General features: G+C 47.8%; 1 protein-coding gene across 1 annotated transcript; it reads right to left on the bottom strand.

Annotated features, from left to right (window-relative positions):
- Positions 1 to 5,091: 5,091 nt before the first annotated feature.
- HMGB1 (high mobility group box 1) lies at positions 5,092 to 13,934 on the bottom strand. Its single transcript, XM_082337876.1, has 5 exons — positions 13,755 to 13,934; positions 10,708 to 10,870; positions 10,312 to 10,457; positions 9,110 to 9,284; positions 5,092 to 7,073 (listed from the first exon to the last, which is right to left on the bottom strand). The coding sequence occupies exons 2-5, from the start codon at positions 10,855 to 10,857 to the stop codon at positions 6,897 to 6,899; spliced, it is 648 nt and encodes a 215-aa protein (XP_082194002.1). The 5' UTR covers positions 10,858 to 10,870; positions 13,755 to 13,934; the 3' UTR covers positions 5,092 to 6,896.
- Positions 13,935 to 21,606: the final 7,672 nt, after the last annotated feature.

Consider the following 21,606-nt stretch of genomic DNA (forward strand, 5'->3'; position numbering starts at 1 on the left):
TTTGAAAAACCACCTGTCGAGTCTCCTCTGCCTTCTGCCCGTTCTCGTTAAACCCAAGACGTCTTGGTGCTGTGAGGTTTCTCTGCGCCGCGGGTACGAGCCATCGCTCGCAGCGGTGCTCTGGGACTTGCAGTCTCCGTGTTTCTATTTCAGCGCTACGCGTGATTAATCCTCCATCTCATTCATTGTCTTTTTACTTCTCTGCTACTGGGAACAGTAAATAAGAGGGAAGTTGTAACAAGAGCCTCCTTTTTATTCAGAGACCTTCTGTTTCCTGCAGGCTGGCAGCTTCAAAAAAAATCACAGCTCCATTGTGCTCCCGAGTCATGTTAAATGGTTCAGATGGAAAGAAAAACCCACGTCAGTAGGAGCAGGGGACTCAAAGAGGAGCATCGAGGCCGGTGGGCCAGGGCCACCGATCCCGGGCGGTAGCACATCCTGAGGATGCTGCACCCTGTGGCAGCACCGACATTATGTTTTCTTCTCCCTATTTTGTGGGTCTGTGGAAGGCAGGAGCTGCTCCCGGCATTAGGGGTGCTTTGGTGGGTGTCCCCCAGCACCCCTGGCACCACAGGAATGGCATCGATTGCCTGGGGGGGGGGCAGCAGGACAACCCTCCTGTCCAACCTGGGGAGCACGGATCCAGCCCCCAGCAGCCAGGGGTAGGTGGACTGGCTCCTGCCCGCCGGAGCGGGGCTGGCAGCGGGGGACGCCGGGCAGGGCAGGAGGAAGGGGCAGGGGCACCGCCGGGGGAGCCCCGGGCACGGGCAGGGAGGCAGAGCCCAGTTGCTCCTGTGCAGAGGCAGCGCGTGCGGTGCCCGAAACGGCATCGGCGTCGCTGAACACCTGGCACAAACGCTCCCCAAAAATAGATCATTTCCTTCTTCCACCTCAAAGCAAACGGCGCTGGAAGGAGGCTCAGTCGCAACCAGGCCGGGCCGGTGCAAGGAGGGGTCCCTGTGGCAGGTGGGCTCACTGGCAGCCTCCCGCTGGGAGCCGGTTACACATCCCGGAGCGCGGCTCTGGGACAAGCCATCCGTCCCAGGCAGGACCCAAGGGGTCAGTGCTGCCAAACGCCCCAACGCCCGGGCGGGTGCTGGGCCCATCAGCCGCCGCGAGCAGAAACCCACCAGCACTTTGCCATCGGCGGCTGCCGCAGCAAAAGCCTCCTGTCCCCAAAACCTGCCGTCAAAGCTGCTCCCATGCTGGGGGGCTCAGGCTGAGATCAATCCTCACCTGCGTTTTCCAGTATCGGTTTTACAATATAGTGCTTGTTCGTGGCATCTTCCTTATTGGAAGGTGTCAGTAGAAACCTGTGTCAACAAAACCAAAATGAGCGTAAGCACCGCTACAGTCGGGTCTGATAATAAAACATGAGTCACTGTTATTCAATCATTTACTAATGCATGTTTTGCAAGAAAGTTATCTCTTCTAGGAATCATCACCACACAAATTTGAGAGGTGGTTTTTTTTTTATAAAAAGAGCGCCGTGATTTTGCTTTTTACTGTGTAGTTGAGTCTTCGCAGGGCTGGTGCCTGTGATCCCTACCTGCAGCCCGCCGCCCCGCGCCCTTTGCAGCTCCATTGCAAAGCCAGGCACGAGCCCCTCGCTGCCATCGGTAGCCCCGCACTGCTGCAAGCCTGCATCATCTGCAGTACCGCTGGCTGGCATTCAGGAGACGGGCATTTTCCCTGTGGGCAGGCTGAGGAAGAGCGTGGTCAACACCAGCACTTCAGCGAGGGAGACTTTATTCCCAGAAGGGCGTTACTCACGTTGCTTTCTTGCGGTTCTGTTTGTGAAGGAGCAGGGGGGTGTCAGGGACGTCCCGTCTCGGCTGGAATTTCTTCCCGGCCATTGCTTCGGAAATGTTGGTTTTAGTCTCGATAACAAATGCACTCGCCAAACGTGGCAGCACACGTCCTCAGTTTCCCCTCGATAAGTGTAATTTTTTGAACGGCGTCTTGCAAGGAGCATTTAAATGGTGACCTCTTGCTGCTGTAAGGTGTGCGGGGAGCTGGGTCCCTTCCAGGCGTTCAGGCTGCAGCGTTTGGTCTTTCCTGCTTTTATTGAAGAACTTTTGGGAGCTCAGAAATGTGTGATTCAAGCTTTTGCCGCCGTAATAGATGAAAGGCGGCTGGAAGCATTGGGATGAACTTCCTTTGTACCAAATGCCCATCATTTAAGTCAAACACATTTTAACAATGTAAGCAAGATTTTAAAAGGTGTAGCTAAAAAACCCACACTTGCCTATCTTGCTTGCTCCTCGCTGCTCTGCTGCCTCACCGCGTAGCTTGATCCCGAGTACTCCTGCTGCAGGGAAGGCTTGAGCTTCCGATGTAGCAAACAGGTAGACTAAGCTAATTTATAGCTTAAGTCTTTTATTCCATCATAAAGTACCAAAAATGAAGGCTTGTCTCTCTTGCGGGTCACCTCTAATAGCAATCGCTTCAGCAAGATGGATTTCAAAATTAGGTGCTCGCGAAGCAGAAGCCACGCTGTATTTTTCAAGAGCACAAAGCAGCTGTAAGAGCAATCTGACCTTCATTCTTAATAATAAATTCATTGGGGGAAAAAAATCCATCTTTGTTTTTCTGCTTGAAGTACTGTCGAAAGAAAAGCCGGGGCAGAACATATATGAAATAAAAACATAAGACAACTTCTGCAAAATGATACAAAACTCTTGGAGATTTACTTTTCTATTGTTTTTACTCAAACATTGGAAGAAAATGTGAGAGCTTGCCTACAAATACATTACTTTGGAATAAAGGATGGTGTTAATTTGAACTAAACGTATTCTAGACTAAATACCGTCTCGAAGCGTTTTTCAGATGTAGGATGCACTCCAGTAGCAAAGGCTGGGGAAGAGTTTATTGATAAACATCCACATTTGGGCACTGCATTGGACCAGCTCATTTGTAAAACGCCCCTTAATGTATTTCAGGGGCTAAAATAACGTCTATCGCAGCCTGCCAAAGTCAAATGTCACACACTCTTCTGTTCTTCCAAAGCAGCCCCAAAAAGGTGTGACCTGGAGTCTGTAGTCAAGTACAGCGTGACGGTAAGCGAAAGAACGTAACGAGGGACGCTTGCTTGAAAATACTTGGCATTTTACTGTTATTAGTACATTTGTGTCCTAAAAGCCTGTAGCTGGTCAGCTACTACTGGCAAAGCCTGGAAATGGTGAAAATGAACCACCTCTCGTATTAAATACTATCTTTGTATCTTGCCGTGTCTCTGTTACAGACTCGGTATTGAGTACCGCGTTATAACCCAGCGCAGTGCATCAGCTTTATTTCTTTGATCAGGCATAGCTGGGAAGGCAGAACGGGAATGTTTATTCTAACCAGCAGGTTTCACCCTTAGGCCAGCAAGAATTAGGAAAGGTTTTTTCAAGCTCGGCTTGTCACCCACCTAGAGAGCCTAACGCTGCTGCTGCGGTCCACCCGGCCCCTCTCCTGGCGGAGTTACTCAAACCCATCTTCCCGCTTTCCAGCAAGCCTAAACCCAGCTGTTACTCGGCCTTTTCTCCTTCACGCTGGGCTTGTTACACCAATAAAAGGCGCTGTAAAGGGGCTCCGTGTCAGCAGTGCCCGCATCACCCTAATTAACCTGCAGAAATCTTTTTGGCCGCTTGATACCTGTTACTTCACGTTTCCAGGAGCCCCTCTGCCTGGACAGAAACATTCGGTTAAATAAGCTCAGCTTTTTGCTAGAGCTGGCGCGATCATTGAAAGCGCGGCAGAAGGGATAAACGCTGTCTGTATGTTTAGTTAAAACCTGTTTAAAATTACAGAGCAAACCTAGAAAGCGGGTGGCTGCAACTGCGGCTCCCTTCAGGACCAACTGAGATCAACAACCGTGAAATGGGTATGGCTTCATTTGGCATTCAAGACGTCCTAACTACCACTTATTAACATTCGAGTTCTCTCCAAACCAAGCCCTGTTCTTGTTTAGAACGGGAAAAGCCTTTTTGCCTCTACACCAAGCATTCACGTGAAGGTTAAAGCCCTAGGAGACGCTCTTGGTTTTCACAGCGAGGCCAGTGCGGCCCAGGTCCCCTGCAGGGAACCGCTGCCCGACGGGTTGCCATCTCACCACTCCCTGTCCCTCCGCAAGCACCAACTTCCGACGATGACGGGGAGGCAGAGTCAAGGAAAAGCATCAGCAGCAACCGGCCTCGGATCAAGCAACCTTGTAGTAGTCAACTCTGACGCATCGGTGCTGAGCATCGGGCGGTTTCGACCAAGAGGGTTGTTCAACTGCTGGAGCTCGCAGCCAGGGAACGGGAAGGTCCTTCCCAGCAGCAACTCTCAGCAGCTCGTGTTTTATTTTAGAAGGACAATTAATCTACTTAACTATGGTATTCCCCCCCGAAACAGCATTTCTTTTTTTATTTCAAGACAGTTTTCTAGCAGACACAAGCGAAGACCTCAGTCTGATACACGTGTGCAAGCTCAGCTGACCTACAGGCGCGTACCAACTGCTCATGACAAAATGGCGGCCGTGGCGGAGAGCCCTGGCGCCTCGGGTACGCCTCCCAGCCACCACCAGCCTCCGCTGTCGTACCGCCGGCTCTTTTTCTCAGAGAGTAGCATTTATAACTATGGCATTACCTACCCTTTTCAGCCCTGAGCATGCTCTGTTTATCGATGTGCTAACCCCAAAGATAAAGGCAAAGGCCACGCCTGGCTGCTGGGTAAGCGCTTGCTACTCATCGCGTAAGATCAGCTCAATCCTCTAGGTTACTTCTGCCAACATCAAGCACCGAGAACAAAGGCGCAAGATTACAGGATCTCATTAAGCACGTTTGTTCCAAGAACAAGAAATGTCTCTACTTTCCTCTGATGACCTGGGGAAACAAAAAAGCCCTTCAGCACAGAAAATTTATTTGTAATCAGTTACGAGCATTTGCATGGGTAATATCCAGTTTAAGAAGAGAAAAAAAAAAAAAAAAAATCTATCTGTCCTAAGCTTTCTCTATCATCGTTCTTCTGTTTGAAACAGAAAGCAGGGATGTCCATACCTGAAAACACCAACACGCACACACAAAATAAACCCTTCAGATATTAAGCGAGCCGTTTAACTAAGTATTTAAAACCTCTGCAATTATTAGTTTATTAGTATCATCCAGGATTCAGATGTTCAATATTTCTCCTGAAGTTATACATAAATGCAAATTGAAATAAGAATCTGAAAGTCAAAATTGTATAACAAAACAATACTCCATCACAAAAGCGTGTAAAATTACAAGAATGCTATTTTTTTTTTTTTTAAACACTGGCACTTAAGAGAACCATAATTTTGTAACCACAAAATTGCCAAATTGTCCCCCAAACTGGTAAGCAGGTATATGTGAAAATAGTTACAGTTGCCAGCACTTGAAGTTTTACTAAATATGCAAAAAAACCCTTAGCTTTGGTTTTGGAAGAGAACTATATTTGACCAAATTAGACATTGTTGGTATACCATAAACATTTCACTTTTTAATGCAAAATTTAATAAAATGTACTTTTCCATACAGCTATATTTAACTTAAAAATGGGCAAACATCAAGAGTGCGGTATAAAACCTAACAGGAAAAATACATCTTATCTCATTTTCAATTTGAGACAATATACAACTTTGTTTAAAGGGCTAAAACTAGAATTTCAAGAATACAAATATGAATTTACATAGATTTAACAAATAATAATGGTACCATTTATAGAAATCTTAGAAAGAAAAATCATTTCTTGTGGGCCATTTGCTACCAGGAGAGTTTCATGGTATAAAGCCCGTGGCCATCACCAGACCTGTCACCAAAAAATAATATGGTAATTTCATGCTTTTAACTTTACACATTTTAGGTACGCTCATCGCTCGCAAGTGTTCAGAGATTTACAAATACAACTTCCATTACATGGTAATGGAGTCACACCTGTAAATTTCTCCACACTGGATGGACGCACACTCTTCCTATGGGTCCTTCTAGGACAAAATTTAACGCTCCCTCCCTCCCCGCCCCCCCTCCCCAAGTATTTCATTTCTGTAAAATTGAACTCTATACTTCTCAACTCTCCAAGACTGGTAAACTCATGCAACTCAATAGAATATTACATTTCACAAAAATCTGAACAAATATCAGTTTGTTGAGATTGAATTTTTTGTTTTGTTTCCAGTTACGGAAGAATATTCTTTCATCATATGCCTATATATTTCTTTTCTTACCCTATCATGATTATGCAGGGTATGCAGATCAAAGCTTTGTTTATCAGCTGGTTATATGAAAGATGAAAACTGTAATATTCCCGTGATCCCAAACGGGCATTCAATAAAGCAAAAGATGAGTTCCCCTCAAAAAAAAAAAAAAAAAAAAAAAAAAAAAAAGAGAGAGAGAGAGAAAAGAAAAAGTATGATTTTTCAAGGGCACCTATTAAAAGGACAACAATACTAATAAAAAAAATTGTATTTACTTAGAAGCATTCAGAATGTCAACAAAACAGCTGCAACTCTTTTTTTTCCTTTTTGCAATTACAGAGTGGTATTCAGTTAACAGAACGACAATTATTTTTAGGATGCATCGGAGACAACTGAAGATGAAAAAGGAACTACATCCCCATATATAACTAATTTGTGCTGTGCACCAACAAGAACCTGCTTTAAAACTCCCATGCCAATTTACAACCCCCACACTGTACCAGGCAAGGTTAGTGGCCATTGAAATACCACTAAGGACAGGGCTATCTAAAGACACATTCGGTAGTGTGTTAACTATACAAAAAAAGAGACACTGTACAGTTTAAAAACAAATCTTACACAGCCTTACATTTCAATTTTTTTTTCTTTAAAAGGAGTGAGTTGTGTACAGGGGGGTTAAATGCTTTATAGACAAGAAAGAAATTGCTCTAAAAGAGACTTATTCATCATCATCATCGTCTTCATCCTCCTCCTCTTCCTCTTCTTCATCATCTTCATCCTCTTCGTCTTCATCCTCATCTTCCTCCTCCTCCTTCTTCTTCTTGCTCTTCTCAGCCTTGGCAACTACTTTTTTGCCTGCATCAACCTTCCCTTTGGCCCGGTACGCAGCAATATCCTTGGAGGAGAAAAGCAGGAAGAATCTCTCAAAGATTTAACCAGCCAAGAGCTCTCAGCAACTTCCGAACGGCGCTTGTGAAACCAGAGCCACCCAGGTGTCCGCCCCTTCTCCCCATCCACGGGGGCAGGACCGGGAGCTGCAGCTTCAGTTCAAGGTGAACTGAGGCCCAACGCCAAAGGAAGGGGAACCCTCTAACACAGAAATGATACTGGCACGCTGCAACGCGCCGCTTACGGCTGTTGAGGAATCTCCGCTGTTAGGCTTCTGGGAACAGGTTGGAAAAGCTGCTGCCTCGGATGGTAAAGGCACAGCTGAGCCCACCATCCCATAAGGAAATGAAGTAGGGAGACCTCTTAAGGTCCCTTTCTAGCCCTACCCTCTACGATGCCTACAGAAACGCACAGGAAAACCCTTGTTTGAGGCACAAAATTGCAATTAGCCATCCAAAACACATTAGAATGACACGACCTAATATTTGCAACGTTATGCATCAGCAAAGTGCAATTATACAGAATTCTGCCTAACTGAACTTTACAAAATAAAAAGTTATAAGAACTTGATTAAAGGGTAGACAGTGCCACCTTCTGCATGCAATAAATTTATTCTAGTGGTTTATAACACAGAAAATTCAGTTCCTGTTATAGGGAAGTCAAAAGTGTACTTGGGAGACCAAGCCAGAAAACCAGTCAGACTTCCTGACTTTGTGCCAAAATAATAAGAACAATTACGTAACAGAATTGATCTACAGGACTTGAACATAGGAGCTACAGAGAAACGCCAACACCTTTACGCGCAATGGTCCAAATCTTCAAATATTCCCCACCCAGTAAACATGATACCACTAAGCTTACAGTTCCCTCAGGCTCCCTGAAAGCTTAGCATGAAATTTTCAGAAGATACGATATCCACTGCGTCAAAGGCCAAGCAGCGAAATACCGTGATTACTGCACCTTTAAACCCCACTTGTAAGCGTAAGAAATAAAGACAATACCACTGAAGACTAAAATGCCTGGGAATAACGATTAATAATTCTACCATTTAAAGAGTCTCTTATGAGTTGCCTTGGCTGTATGTACAAGCAAGTAGCGCACTGAAGAGTTTAAGTTGCACAGGAAGGACGCTATGGGAAAGCTTCTAGACCTGCAGCTCCTCTCCAGCACATAATTAGGACTCAAAGAGGCCACCTTGCTCACTACAATGCCACCATTTTAAAGTGGTTTTGTTTGCCAGCAGGAGAGAAAGGTCATGGCACACAAATGGATATACGCGGTATACGTTAGCCATAGGTGGTTGCCGACCCATTGTAAAGCATCATCAGGGGCTGCTAACATGCATCCCCTCCTCCCGTGGTTTCCTTGCACTGGGATGGGAATCTGCCTCTGGAAACAAAATCAAGTGTAGCACTACCCTGTGCGTGCAACACGTTTCTACAGCTCCAATAATGATGATGGGATTTAGCTTTAATAATTGAAGAAATTGTATGACATGCTGCTTCATACGTATTATTAACTATGTTAATTACTAGAAAGGAGATGGACACAAACTAGGTAGAGAAAAAACACGTGTCTAAAACTAGCGTCTCGTTAGTGTTCCGACATTATCCCAAGAATAAACTACAAAGAGCACCTACGCGTATCAATTATCCCCATGTTCAGGGATGTTCATCAATACTGAACACCTCCAAAAGCAGGGACAACCATCTTATTCTTTACTGGCGTTACTTAATACTACCAACTTAACTCAGATACTGCTGTGACCTATTGTTTTAATAACAACGGACACCATGGTATCTATTAAACCGTCACTGATGGTCCTGAATTACAGATGAATGCAAATAATTCAACACAAAGGATGGCAATTTAGTGTTACAGTAATAAACCGCATGCTCCCTTGCGTGATATTTTCCAACAAATATCATGACATTTGTCATTATTATAATTTGCAACATCAGGTATCGGAGTCCACGAAAAGAATAAAACCACCTAAATTGAGGCTTGACCTCCCCAAACCATCTCCATAAATGTCGATGTTACCTTTTCATACTTCTCCTTCAGTTTAGCAGCCTTTTTTTCGTAAGGCTGTTTATCATCTGCAGCGGTGTTGTTCCACATCTCTCCCAGTTTCTTTGCGACATCCCCAATGGACAGACCAGGATGTTCTCCTTTGATTTTTGGACGAAACTCAGAGCAAAACAAGAAAAAAGCCGAACTACAGAGGGTGGGGGAGAGAAGAGAAGAAAAAAAAAAAAAAAAGATAAGGTTATTTTAATTTTGGACTTTACTATTACAGAAAGTTTTGTGACCTTTGTTACTGTTTCTTAAGAGTGTTTTGGAAAATGTTTTGCATTTTGCACCTAAAAGTGAGACAAACGTTAATTACAAGGGAAGGTATTAGAACTAAATAAACTACTTTGAAAAGAGAACACATCCTTGTCTCTTAAGTAATGCCACTTAGTGGTCCCATTTTTGGCAGGACCCCCAGAAGGGCAAATTTTATATACCATATGCAGAGAAAATCTTAAAAAAGGAGAATGAATGAATGATATCAGGGGAGCAAATGTTATGTCAGGACTGTTAAAGGCAGAGAAGCTGCAATATTTGTTATGAAAATTAGGATTTAGAGATGACAGCATCAGCCCAAATAAGAACACTGACTTGTACAGGAACTTCCCTGTTCCCTTCAGCATTATCTCCATGTAAAAACACACACAAAAATCTACTGCTCCCAAGTACTAGCGTCTAGTACCAAGCGAACCTGAAGTCAGTAGTCTTTGCGCAGTGGCTGAAGTTTTAATTCTCCAAGCTGTTTTTTTGTGCAAGATCATCCTTCTAACCCGTTCTGTGCAAAAGCCGCCTCATCTTAAATGGACCGCCAATCAAAAATTCTGCTCAAGCCAACAGGTGGGGAGTGCAGGGTCTGCAATATTTCACTGCCATTTTACACTAGAATTACCCTCTTAACAGAAATTGGGAACATGAGTCAGAACTGCACGTCACCGATTTTTGTACCCACTTTTGAAGGCTGACATTATTCCAACTTAGATAATGAGGGCCAACCTGAAACCACAAACCTGTAATTCGTAACTAAAATTTCAACCCATCGTTACGCCACTGGTCAGGAAAACCATGTAGTCTTGTATTTCTGAAGCTCCTAAACCTGGATAAAATGATCGTTTTATAGATACTCTCCAGTGCGATGCTCCCGAACAAGATAAACTAACTAGAAATCTACTTACGGAGGCCTCTTCGGTGCATTTGGATCCTTGAACTTCTTTTTTGTTTCCCCCTTAGGTGGTACATAGTTTTTCATTTCTTTTTCGTAACGAAGCTTGTCAGCCTTTGCCATATCTTCAAACTTCCCTTTCTCCTTAGAAGACATAGTCTGCAAGGCAATTAGAATCACAGAATATCTCAAGTTGGAAGGGACCCGTAAGGATCAAAACGGTATTTTAAGACTCAAAAGCATATCCAAGTCCATTCCAAAACTTCAGCTGGGGGAGCTAAAGGTAAGGCAAGAACAACAGATTTATCTAAACCCTGAACTTTTAAAGAAATAATTTACAGTCCCGCATAGTATTTCACACAAAGCAATCATTTAATGCTTTGTGGGTTTTTTAAGCGGTTATTCCTACCTTCCATCGTTCTGAGCATTTTTTTGAGAACTCTGAAAAGTTCACTGAAGCATCTGGATGTTTCTTCTTGTGCTCCTCCCGGCAGGTTTGCACAAAGAAGGCGTATGAAGACATTTTACCTCTCGGCTTTTTAGGATCGCCTTTGCCCATTTTTGATGATTTTCTGTAACAAAGCAAACAGGACACTTTTATAACTTTTACTTTTTACAAACCCATGTGGGAAGTAAGCCACAACAAATGATGAGGCCAAACAAGACCCACTGGAGCAGCATTCCAAAATCATAAAACAAGAAGAAGTTTCGCTTCTGGAAAATTTACTGAAGACTTCTGCCATCGCTGTTTGAGGTGACCTAGACACAAGCAACCCGAAATCTCAAAGGGCCTTCAAAACGCGCAGTTCTGGTCTCCTGCGAACAACAACATCCCTTCCAAGCAATCTGAAAGGAAGTACTAGCACCAGTGCAGTGGAGACTGCGCTCCTTGATTACTGCTGGTGTATTAATCCTATGCTTGGAAGGAATAAATTATATTGAAAGAAACAGGGGAAAAGGACCAGAGTATCCTATCTCAGCTGGCTTTACGGGTTACTCATTTTTTTCTTCCTAAAGCTTGTATTTCTATTCCCCTCCCCTGTAGGCCCTGGGTGCTCATTTGCAAGAGGTATGTATTTTTTATTATTTTTGTATGCCATGTATTATCACTCTCCTTTAAGTGTACTGCAAAAAACTACTCTCTCTTTGTAAGTGTACCTAGATACACAGGAATGAAACACCACACTCGGTCAAACATGTTATAACCAAGCCAGGGACGCGAAAAGCATGACGTTTACATATGACTAGCAGAGCTGTGCTGAGCGTGAGGACTATCTGACTCTTTCAGGGACGGAGAGGGAATGAAAAATACCTTCCTGGAACTTTCACACCCAAGTCAGACATTCAGAGTATTTCTTTGTAATTCCCCGGAAAAAGCCACTTGCACCCTGACAAACTCTGGTCTTCAGCAGGAATTAAAAGGGGAGGAAAAAAAAAAAAAAGCGCACACACCGCCTGCCCGTATTGCCACAGAAGCAGTATTTCCTATCGGTTTGGCGGATAGACAGAAACAGATTTCTGCTCTGTGACTAAACACGTCCGGTTTGAAGTTTCTATCAAGTAAACAAGAGGGCTGAAGAACCAGGAGCCGCTCCTGCCTGCCATGGAGACGTTTCCAGAGCCAGCCAGCACCCGGGGCTCGGCTAGCGGCTGGGCTCTCCCCGCTGGCTGCGGGGGGAAGGCAGCGAGGGCCGGGGGGACGGGGCAGGGGCGGCTCAGAGGCGTGGAGCGGCTGTGGGAAGGATTAGGCGCTGCGACCGTGAGCTGGCGTTTAAAAGCCTCCTTCCCGCCATTTTGGACGTTCCCCTGCGAGGGGGGGGGCAGAGGAAAACTTCGGAAGTGCCCTACGAGACCTGCTGGGGGTGAGGGAGAGGCGGACAAAAAATAAATACGAGTCCCGTTATTAGGAAGAAGCTGTGAAGTTCTGTTTCGTGTTCACGCGAGGGCTCGCAGCCAGCGGGCGGCAAGCACATGCCCTGCCGCCGGCCACCGGGGCTGCGGCTTCCCGCAGGCGGCGACCCCCCGTCCCGGCCGCCGCTCGCGGCCCCGGGACAAAGCGCCCTCCCGGCCGCCGCCCCCGGCCCCCCGCGGCGGGGCGCGCCGTCCCCGGGCCTCCCCCGCTCCCCGCCGCCATGAGGCCTGGCCGGCGAGGCCTGCCCGCCCGCGCGGCCTGCGCCGCCGCAGCGGCGGCGGGAGCGGCCGCCATGGCGCAGGCTCCTGGCGGAGGAGGTCACCCGCCGCCGAGGCTCCTTCCATTTTGTGCGCTGAGAGAGCCAGCCGCTCCCCCCCCTCCTCCCGCCGCCACCACACCCCCCCGCGGCCCGGCGGGCGGGGCGGGGAGGCCAGGCCGCGGGACCCCCGCCGAGGGGCCGCGGCGGAGCCGGGCGGCGACCCCCGGCCCGCGGGGGCGCGGCGGCGGCAGCGGCGGGGCGGCGCGGAATGGCCGCTGCTGGCGTCGCCCGCGCCCGCCGCCGCGCAGAGAACATGGCTCCTTCCTCTCTTCCCTTCCCTTTGTGTGAGCGCGCCCGCTACCCTGGCGCACACGCTCAGCCATTGCAGCCGGGGGAGGGCGGGCGGGAGGGAGGGAGAGAGAGACGGGGGGAGGTGGGTGGGTGCGGGGGGAGCGGGGGGGTGGGGGGCCGGCGCGCTTCCAGCGCCTGCCCGAGCCCCGGCGGAGCGGGCAGGGCCCCGGCGGGGACCCCCGCTCGCTCCCGCGCCCCGCCGAGTTGCACGGCCCCTCGGCGGCGGGCCCCGCGCCCGGGCGAGCGGCGGCGGCTGGAAAAAAAAGTTCCCCCGAACTGCGCCCCCGCCCGCCCGAGCGCCTCTCTGCTCCGCCGCCGCTCGCCTTGTTTTCTCGCTCGCGGCTCCCGTCAGCCATGTTACAGCCGGGCGGCCGCGGGGCCAGCGGCTCCCCGGCCCGCGCCCCGCTGCCCCAGCGCTCCTCGCCGCCCCGGCGGCGGCCGGCAGCGCGGCGCGGCCCGCCCGGAGCCCCCGCCGCCTCTCCGCGCCGCGCCTGTGCCCGCCGGCTGCCCCGCCGCCGCAGCGATGGCTACGGCGAGGCACCGTAAGCGGCTTACGGCGGGGCACGGCGCGGCCCGCGCCCCCCGCGGCGGGCGACCCCCGGCCGCCCGTCTCCCCCTGCCCGGGCGGCTTCCTCGCCCGTCTCCCTCCCTCCCTCCCTCCCTCGCCTCCCGCCGCCCCGCTCCCGAAGTCTCGCCCGCCGCCCGCGCCCCCGGCGCCCCCGCCCCACCCCGGCCGGGGGGCTTCGCCGCCCGGGAAGGGTCTCCCGGGCGCAGCCCTGCTCGCCTTTGTGTGCCGGCGCCCGAGCCGGCGCTGCCCCGCGCTCCGCGGCCAGGCAGCGGCGGCGGCACGGCGGGCAGCGCCGGTTCGCCGCCCGGCTGCGAGCGAGCGGGCGAGCGCGCCCGGCCGGCCCGGCGGCCCCCGGCGCGTACTCACCCGTGTCAGAGTCGGCACGCAGCCCTCGCTCGGCCCCGAGCCCCCGCGACGCTACCCCGGCCGCCCGCCCGGCCCCAGCGCTGCCTGGGTCCCTGTGTAGCCCGGTGCACCGCAATGGCTGTGAGAGCGGGATCGATACGCAGCCTCCTCACACTCTCAGCGCTGGTAACATTACTCTCAACACAGCCCCGTCCCCATTGGCTGCCGCCAAGCCAGCCGCCGCGCCGATTGGCCCAGGCCCTTCCATTGTCCTGACCAGAGAGCTCCGGCGATTGGGCGCGGCGCGGGACACGTCACTGAGGATTGAAAGGGCGCGCAAATATAAAAGTGAGTGGAGGGAGCCGGGCGGCGGCGGGATGCAGAGTTCCGAGGCGGCGGCTCGGCACCGCGCCGCCGCCTGCGAGGAGCGCGGGCCGCCGCCGCCCCGCCCGCCGCCGCCGCGTCCCCCCCCCGCCCCCGGGGCCGCCCTCCGCCGCCCCGGGGGGACCCCACGCCCGGCCCCCGCCGCCCCGGGGGGAGCGCGGCGCAGGGCGCCGGCGCCGCGGACGCTCCCGCGACGCCCCGGCAGCGCCGCCGCCCCCCCGCACCGCCCCATTTCACGGACGCGGAAACCGAGGCGCGGGGCTCGGGGCGCAGCGGGGCGCGGGCAGGCGAGCCCGCGTTCTCCGGCTCCTCTCGCCCGGCTTCAGCCGTCGCACGGCGCTGGCTGCCACACGGGCGCTGCCTTCTGCTGCGGCGGCGTGCGCGCTTCTGCCTGCGCCCGCTGCGTTATCTGCTAGCTTGGGGTGGGCTTTTCTTTTTCCAGAAATGGGTAAATTATCTGCAAGAACAAGACTCGGAAGGTCTTGGCTCTCTTCGTAACCCCCTGGGTGACACGGAGCAGGCTGGGGTGGCCGGGCAGCCCCCCCAGGCCTCAGCGTCTCTGGAGCGATGCCCCAGGTGTCCCAGTGCAGAGGCAGGCTGAGCTAGCAGCAAGCTGGCAATCTGGGCCACATCTCACCTGCCCTTCGTTGCCCCTCCTCTCCCTGCTTTTTTTATAGTCCCTTGCACTGTATGAATCATTACAGAGGACCGTGGATACATCTGCTTCGCTGTTTACATCTACTTTACTGGTGCAAACAACGCTGGGAGGAGCCCTGTTGTGACAAATCCAAAACCACTGACCTTCCCTGAAAGGCGTTATCAGTGCGCTTACTGAAGTAACAGAAACTTGAACGATGAGAGCTATATAGGTGTACGTATTAAAACCCGTTCTTACCTTGTAACTGCTGTTACCACTGGCAATGTGAGCAGCAGGTAGCCTTAAGAGATGGTCCGTACGATCCTTAGAGTTTTGTAGGCCGCCTAAACCTGAAAATAGGACAAATCCTCATCTGCCAGACCACAAACCCTTCCGAAACTTCATGGATAAGAGAAGATTTTAAGAGGACGTGATAATTAAGTAGATTGTCAAAATCAACTATTTACACATTAACATTTGTGACTGATAACAAAATTTAAGTATTATCATCTGACAAAATAAACCAATTAATAAAGTCCCTATCTTTTCTTTGCAGTAGCAGGAATTAACTACAGTGAAAAGTGAACCCTAGGAAGTCATGTTTAAGGTCCCAAGCAAAACCAGCCCCTAAATTCAAGAACAATAATACCATGTGCCTTTTAATTTAGCCCAACTCTGCTTGGTTAGTTCTTAGTAAGAGAGAAACTTAGAGAATGCTAGTCTATTAACTTTAGGCCTATGCAAATGATAAGCTGTACAAATACCGAGAATTTAAAAAAAGTCCCAAACCCACATCTTAAATTCATAAGTGTACCAATTTCCAGTGCAGCCAGGCCTATGCTCAATAACGTAGCTTCCTCTTTTTTTAGATACGAATGTGATTAAAAAGAAACCAATATAATTATACTAGTATTAGCTCACTGTGGACACTTTTATGCTGGGGTGGCTCAATTCTCTACTTGCTTGCATCCATGTTAGGTGGATTGAATCATTTTAATTGTATCAGAAGAAGAGTCGTGATAAACTCCTTCACCCAAGTGGTCACTTGGCACGTTCGTCTTTAGGAACTGAGCCACAGAAGAGGCTGCAAGAGATTGGCTTTGCCACAGACTTACTGTTTGATGATCCTCAGACAAACCTTTGTGCTTGTTCCTTGTTCTTTAAGTGGGGTGGTATTTCTAAGATATTTATAAGACACTGTTACAACCAAAGTAAGTCTCAAACGAGCAGATCCCCTAGCAGAGGCCATGGGTGCTGATCTGCTAGAAAGAGTTATCATAGCGGATGGAGTGCAGCGACGACGCTCTTTAATTCTCAGTCCGGAGTGCTACACATCGATGACTGGTCTCAGTGTCACATAGACATTTGTGTTGTATGGGACAATGTGAAATAAAAAGTGCATTTTTTTTTTTTTCTCATCAGCTTACTTCTTTCAATATGCTTTTGCGCACAGTACCATTAAGTCCCACGGAAGTAATATATAGGTTCTACATATGATATAATAGGTTAAGATACGTCAAGCTGAGAGCTGTTCGGCCTCACAAGATGTAAACCACATCCCAGTAAACATCTGAATATGCAGCAGGGCAACTTTACCATTCAAGAATTTTATACCAGGGCTGCTTCTGAGCGTCGTTCAGACTTTCTACCCTTGTCCTCCGGCGACTCTCCCATCCAAGAAAGCTCTCCTCAAAGTCTTCCTAAGTTAACTGGGCCCCTCACGGCTGAGGAGCAGGCCCCACAAATCATACACATTTTTACGCATCTGCTGACAGAATATTTGTATCAGTATTCACCTGATCCCCTTAGTTAATCCAGAGTCCAGTAATTTCTGTTCCGGATCCAATGCCCAAGCCAGTTGCTGCTGCTTGGCTATGATTGTTGCCTCCTAACATTTCTCCTCCTCGAGCTGGTGCTTCTTTCAAGATATTGCCGGTGAGAAGGCAAACAAATTCCAAATCTGCTATCGCAATTATCAATCGTTTGACAAGGCAGGGTGCTTTATGGAAGTCAAAGATCCTTCTAAGTAATGACCCTAATTCAAAAACTGCCTCATTTGTGAAGATGTGCTGATGGACACATGAAGACAGCAGTTCTGCTATCTGAAATCATGTGAAAATACATGAACAGTAAGGAACGCTAATGTTTCTGTCTCAAGGAAAGTCTTTTTTTTTGGCTGGTTTGTATCTTAAAGTTTAAACCTTTACACAGAATATGGAGCAGAGGAAAATTGTAAAAAGCACATGTGTTTAGGTGGCCTAGTGTGCAGGAGCTGATAGCTTTACACATACTGAACTTCTTTAAAGTTTCTTCCGTGAAAACCAGACCTGAAAGGAAGGAAAAGGCAGGCATTTATTCCCAGCTGTTGTCTAGAGCCAACAATTAAGTAAAAGGTGAGCCATGAGGACGTTCTGATTACATGACATATTCCTGTAAAGGTTTTCCTTCATCTCTGCTAGTTATATGCTAAGGCCTGTACAGGTTTCCATATTCCAGTGGGCTTCTTCTGCAGCCCCTGACGACAGAAATAAAAAGAATTTACTCATCAGTTGCAGACGGTAGCATTTTTTACGGAAGCAGTATACGTTTCTTCTCTGGTTCATGCTGTGCCACATCCCTTCTGATTCTTTACAAACATGCCTTCTTCTGCAAACCTTACTGAACTCCAAATCTGTTTTAAATTACACTCCACATGACAGGTGCAGTCACTGAGATCACTTGGATAACACGAGCCACCTTCGACTTCACGCACAGAGGCTTTGCCCACAGAATATTTGGATCATAACAGCCCAATTTGACTGCTCTGGAAAAAAAAGTATGTAGCTACACAGGAAGTTTCAAAACCTCTATTTAGTAATTTTGGTGTTTTGCAAACTAGCGTATACTTTGGGAAAAGTCACATGGATTGGATGTTGTATTGCAAAGAAAGTAAGACTATGATTTCTATTAGGTATGTGTTTTCAAATGCTTCAATTTTTACAATTGCCTTTGTAGCTACTTACTTGAAAACTAGTAGAAATGTTTGTATGGAGTCTTCCGGCTCAATTTCTTTTCCATGCAAGGCAAGTTGAACTTGGGTGGAAACATCAGCTATATATTCTTAACCTTTTTTTAAAACATCCATTTTCTTTAGAGATAACAGGGAAAGGCCTCTCCAAAGACAGAACCGTTCTTCTAAACAATGTATTGCTGAGTAGGAACAGAAAAGTTCCAACTGAATGATGAAAACAGTTTTATTTTATTTATTTAAAATTATCCTCTCACTTCAGATCATCCCCCGTGTAGCTCATAACTGAAGACTTCTAGCAAAGACAAACAAGGATGGAGAATCCCAAGGAGCAGAGACTACAGAGACCACCTGGTTGGCAGTGAAGCCTGATCAAGAAATAGGTGCAGAGCGGGGATCTCCTTTCTCCCCAGCTCCCAAAATAACATTGTGAAACACCTTGGTGAGACTCCTCCAGCAGAATTTTCGAGGAAGTCACAGTATATAAAGAGCCAGACCTTAGAAAGTCTCTGCCCACTTGATCACTGTGGTTGCTGACAGGGGTGAGAAAAGGAACTTGCACCAATTCCATGAAACGCAGGATGCGGGGCAGCACACCTCCCCTGGGGCAAGGCAGCTGCTGTTCCATGCCACCACCTTCTCTTGCAAGTTTTGCTTTCTGTGAAGGACACTGCTTACTCTCCAGTGGTTTTGGCTGGAAGGCAGATGATTTCATAGCTTGCTTTGACAATGAAGAGATTCAGTGTCGTCACTGGACCTCTGGGTTTTGTCACTCTGTCCTCCCTCCCAAGGAATGAGATCATTGTTTCTTTGGGTCAAAATTAAGAGAATATTACAGTGAAAATGGCACAGCAAAAACTAGCTTGTCAGTCAAATCCAAAGCTACTATTAGGCTATTTTTAAGGAGACCTGAAAGCCTTTCTCAACAAAAATGTTACATGTTCAGCTCAAAACAAGAGCAAAGCATCTGCAGAGACAGGGCACCTGGGTACATGTACTTATGATGGACCTGCTGGTGATTTAGATTGTCACTGTTGCTTTTGAACACTTCCAGACGTACAGCGGGTAGGTTGTTCGCAGCGCATTTGGAAAAAGCACTGGCCATATTTGCCCTTTTCCTGAGGCTGCAGGGCCAGCCTGCACGCAGCCCAGATTAACACAATTCTCAGTTGCTTATTAGATGCAAACTCATAACCAATTTTTGCCTCTGATGTCTTATTTGAAATCTTCAGGACATACTTCAAATATTTCCTTAAAATCATTTCTGGAAGAGAAAGGCTCCATTCAAAGAAACGAGACTTAGCATGGCTGCAAATAGCAACAATGCATGGAATGTGCTTTGCTTTACCTTTCCAGCTGGATTTGCTCAGATTGCGTCAAGTTATCTGCGTACATTGCTGGCTCTCTTCTATTAGTGAGCACTATCCAGGGTTTCAGAAGGCCATTCATCCTTTCAGCGTGGATGAGTGGCTGGCTACTCTAGATGTGCGAGTAAGTGATAACTGAGGAGAAGTAGCAGCCAGACAAGGTAACCTCAGCTGACTAAAGCAAGTGGTCTGGGAGAGGCAGGCAGGGAGCAGGGATGGCACCGGTGCCACTGCAGCAATTTCCTTGCCAGGCTTCACGTGCGAACCAGCTGATTTTTGTTGACATGAGCCCTGCGGACAATTCCATCGTTTCTAGAGCTGATATGTTCTTAAATCAGGGTCAGCACTTACACGGTGCTTTTATCCATAGAATGGGTAACGTTTAAATTTGTACGCTTTTTGAGGAATTAACAGATATACAGTAAAATATCGAAGAAGACATATTTCCATAGAAAAAGTGCATACCCACACTGTTCAGCTCACGAAGTGGACAAAACCGATGAAGATACATCAGTATGGACTTTTCTTCTGACGACCAGTATGCCATGAACATTTTTTCATGGTGAAAATGTGTATAGAAAGTAATTTCATGGTAATGGAAATTATTTACTATTATGACATGTGATTCCTGTAGCGTCTTATTCCTTATGTATAAGTACATAACTTCTTTAAGTGCCTCTGTGAAGCTCTCAATGCAGAGTTTCAGACAGATGGGAACTGTGTTTAGCTTCAACAGCAAAAAGGAGTTCAAGAAATGTTCTTCCAGAACGGCACTATTTCTGAAATCACTGACCTGTTGAGATGTTTGCTTTGCTGAGAGCACAACATGCAGTGCAACATCCACTTATCTATCCAACTTTCTGGAAACATTGCATCAAATATTCAGTTCCTCTCCAAAATCTCCAGACCATTTATGTGATTGTACACTCAAGTCCACCATGAAGATAAGAGTTATCAGCTGCTTCTAATAAACCCAAAATACTGCTGTCCACCTTCACAGACGCTCTCCTCTAAAGGTACTCAGCCTCCCTCACTCCAGTCTAGAGGCAGGTAAGCATCTGATGCTGACACCACTATTAGACTTCTACACCTGAACAGGCAGAATGCAATCAGGCCTACGGTGATGAAAAATATCTGAGATTCCCTTCCTTCCTATTTTATCCAGCCCAGGAGATTCAACAAGATATGCTCTCGCATACCCGGGACTACTATAGGTAGCCCTCAGTCTTACATATTAAATTGGAAAGATTCCTTGAGCCAGGTATAGTGCTGGGACAGAGCTACTATTCCCTTATCTATATGTTTTCTGAAAATACACAATATACAAATATCACTCTGACCTGTACTCTGATCCTTTATACAGGACTCTGTCCCTATCTGCAACACAGGCTAAACCATCTGCTTCTGAATATGTAGAAGACACCTTAACACCAACACAGTCCCTGACATTAGAAATCCTAGCACAGTACAGGAAAATAATGTGAATTTATGGATGCTGATATCCAAAGAAACAGAGGATGCAGCACACATCACTATCTGGTAACTACACAGGATCTACCGCGATGTCTACACTGCATACAAGCAGTTACAGGAACTGCTGGAGGAAATAACCATTAGCTTACAGCTTCAAAAAGGAACTTGCACAGTTTGACAGGACAGTCTTGACCTTTCGCTGAATACAGGCAAGTATACATGGTTGTCACTGGGTAGTGTCCGTCTCATCCCTGGCAACGCAATGGTAGATAATAATTGTTTCTCATTCAGTCAGGGAATCGTCCACATCTTCAGCAACTTCATTAACTTGCTAACTTCCCAATGAGATATGATGCTCAAGGAAGATTACAAGTACTACAAGTTATCAGAGTGAATCACCTAAGGAGGGCAAAGAACATATCCCAGAAGAGCAGAAGCCGCCTCAAAAAACTGTTATCCTTTCTCCACCCTTCTCCTTTCTGTTCCCTTTCTCTCCTTTTCCTCACACCCCTGTGCAAAGGTAAGATGGAAAATGCACTGTGGCAGTTGTACCTGCACACCAAATACTCACCAGCAGCATTATTTAATGGGAAAGTAATTTTCTAGCCACCACCCCTCCTCCCCCACCCCCAGAATGGTTATCCAGTATATATTATACTCCAGTGGGTGCTGCATTGGTCAAACACCTACCATTACATGCAGCTGTCCCAATTTACTACTGATTCAGGAAGGAGGATCACCTTTTACACGGTTGTTCAAAGAAATTAAGTCATGCTAGTGTTCTTACGGAGACTGTCTCCAGCTTCTATCATAATCATCCTGTTTCTTCTACCATCTTCTTTCCCAGAGCCGTCATCTCCCTTTATTTAAGGGTTCTATTCCAGGACTTGGGAGACTCAGGAGAAGAAACTGAGGCAACCTAGGATGTAAGAAATGACATACTTTATATCGACTAAGCCTGTGATACCAAAAGGCGTTCAAGGGAATGCCCGCTTTTCTCATCTC

Source organism: Platalea leucorodia, assembly GCF_965183815.1.
Source record: "Platalea leucorodia genome assembly, chromosome: 2".
Taxonomy (NCBI): Eukaryota; Metazoa; Chordata; class Aves; order Pelecaniformes; family Threskiornithidae; genus Platalea; species Platalea leucorodia.

Bases quoted from the DNA above. Each gene is read 5' to 3' on its own strand.
- HMGB1 (XM_082337876.1), bottom strand. From the start codon at position 10,857: ATGGGCAAAGGCGATCCTAAAAAGCCGAGAGGTAAAATGTCTTCATAC. The intron at 10,458-10,707 runs GTAGGAATAACC...ATTGCCTTGCAG, and splicing joins AATGCTCAGAACGATGGAAG to ACTATGTCTTCTAAGGAGAA. The intron at 7,074-9,109 runs GTAACATCGACA...TTCTCCTCCAAG, and splicing joins TGAAGGAGAAGTATGAAAAG to GATATTGCTGCGTACCGGGC.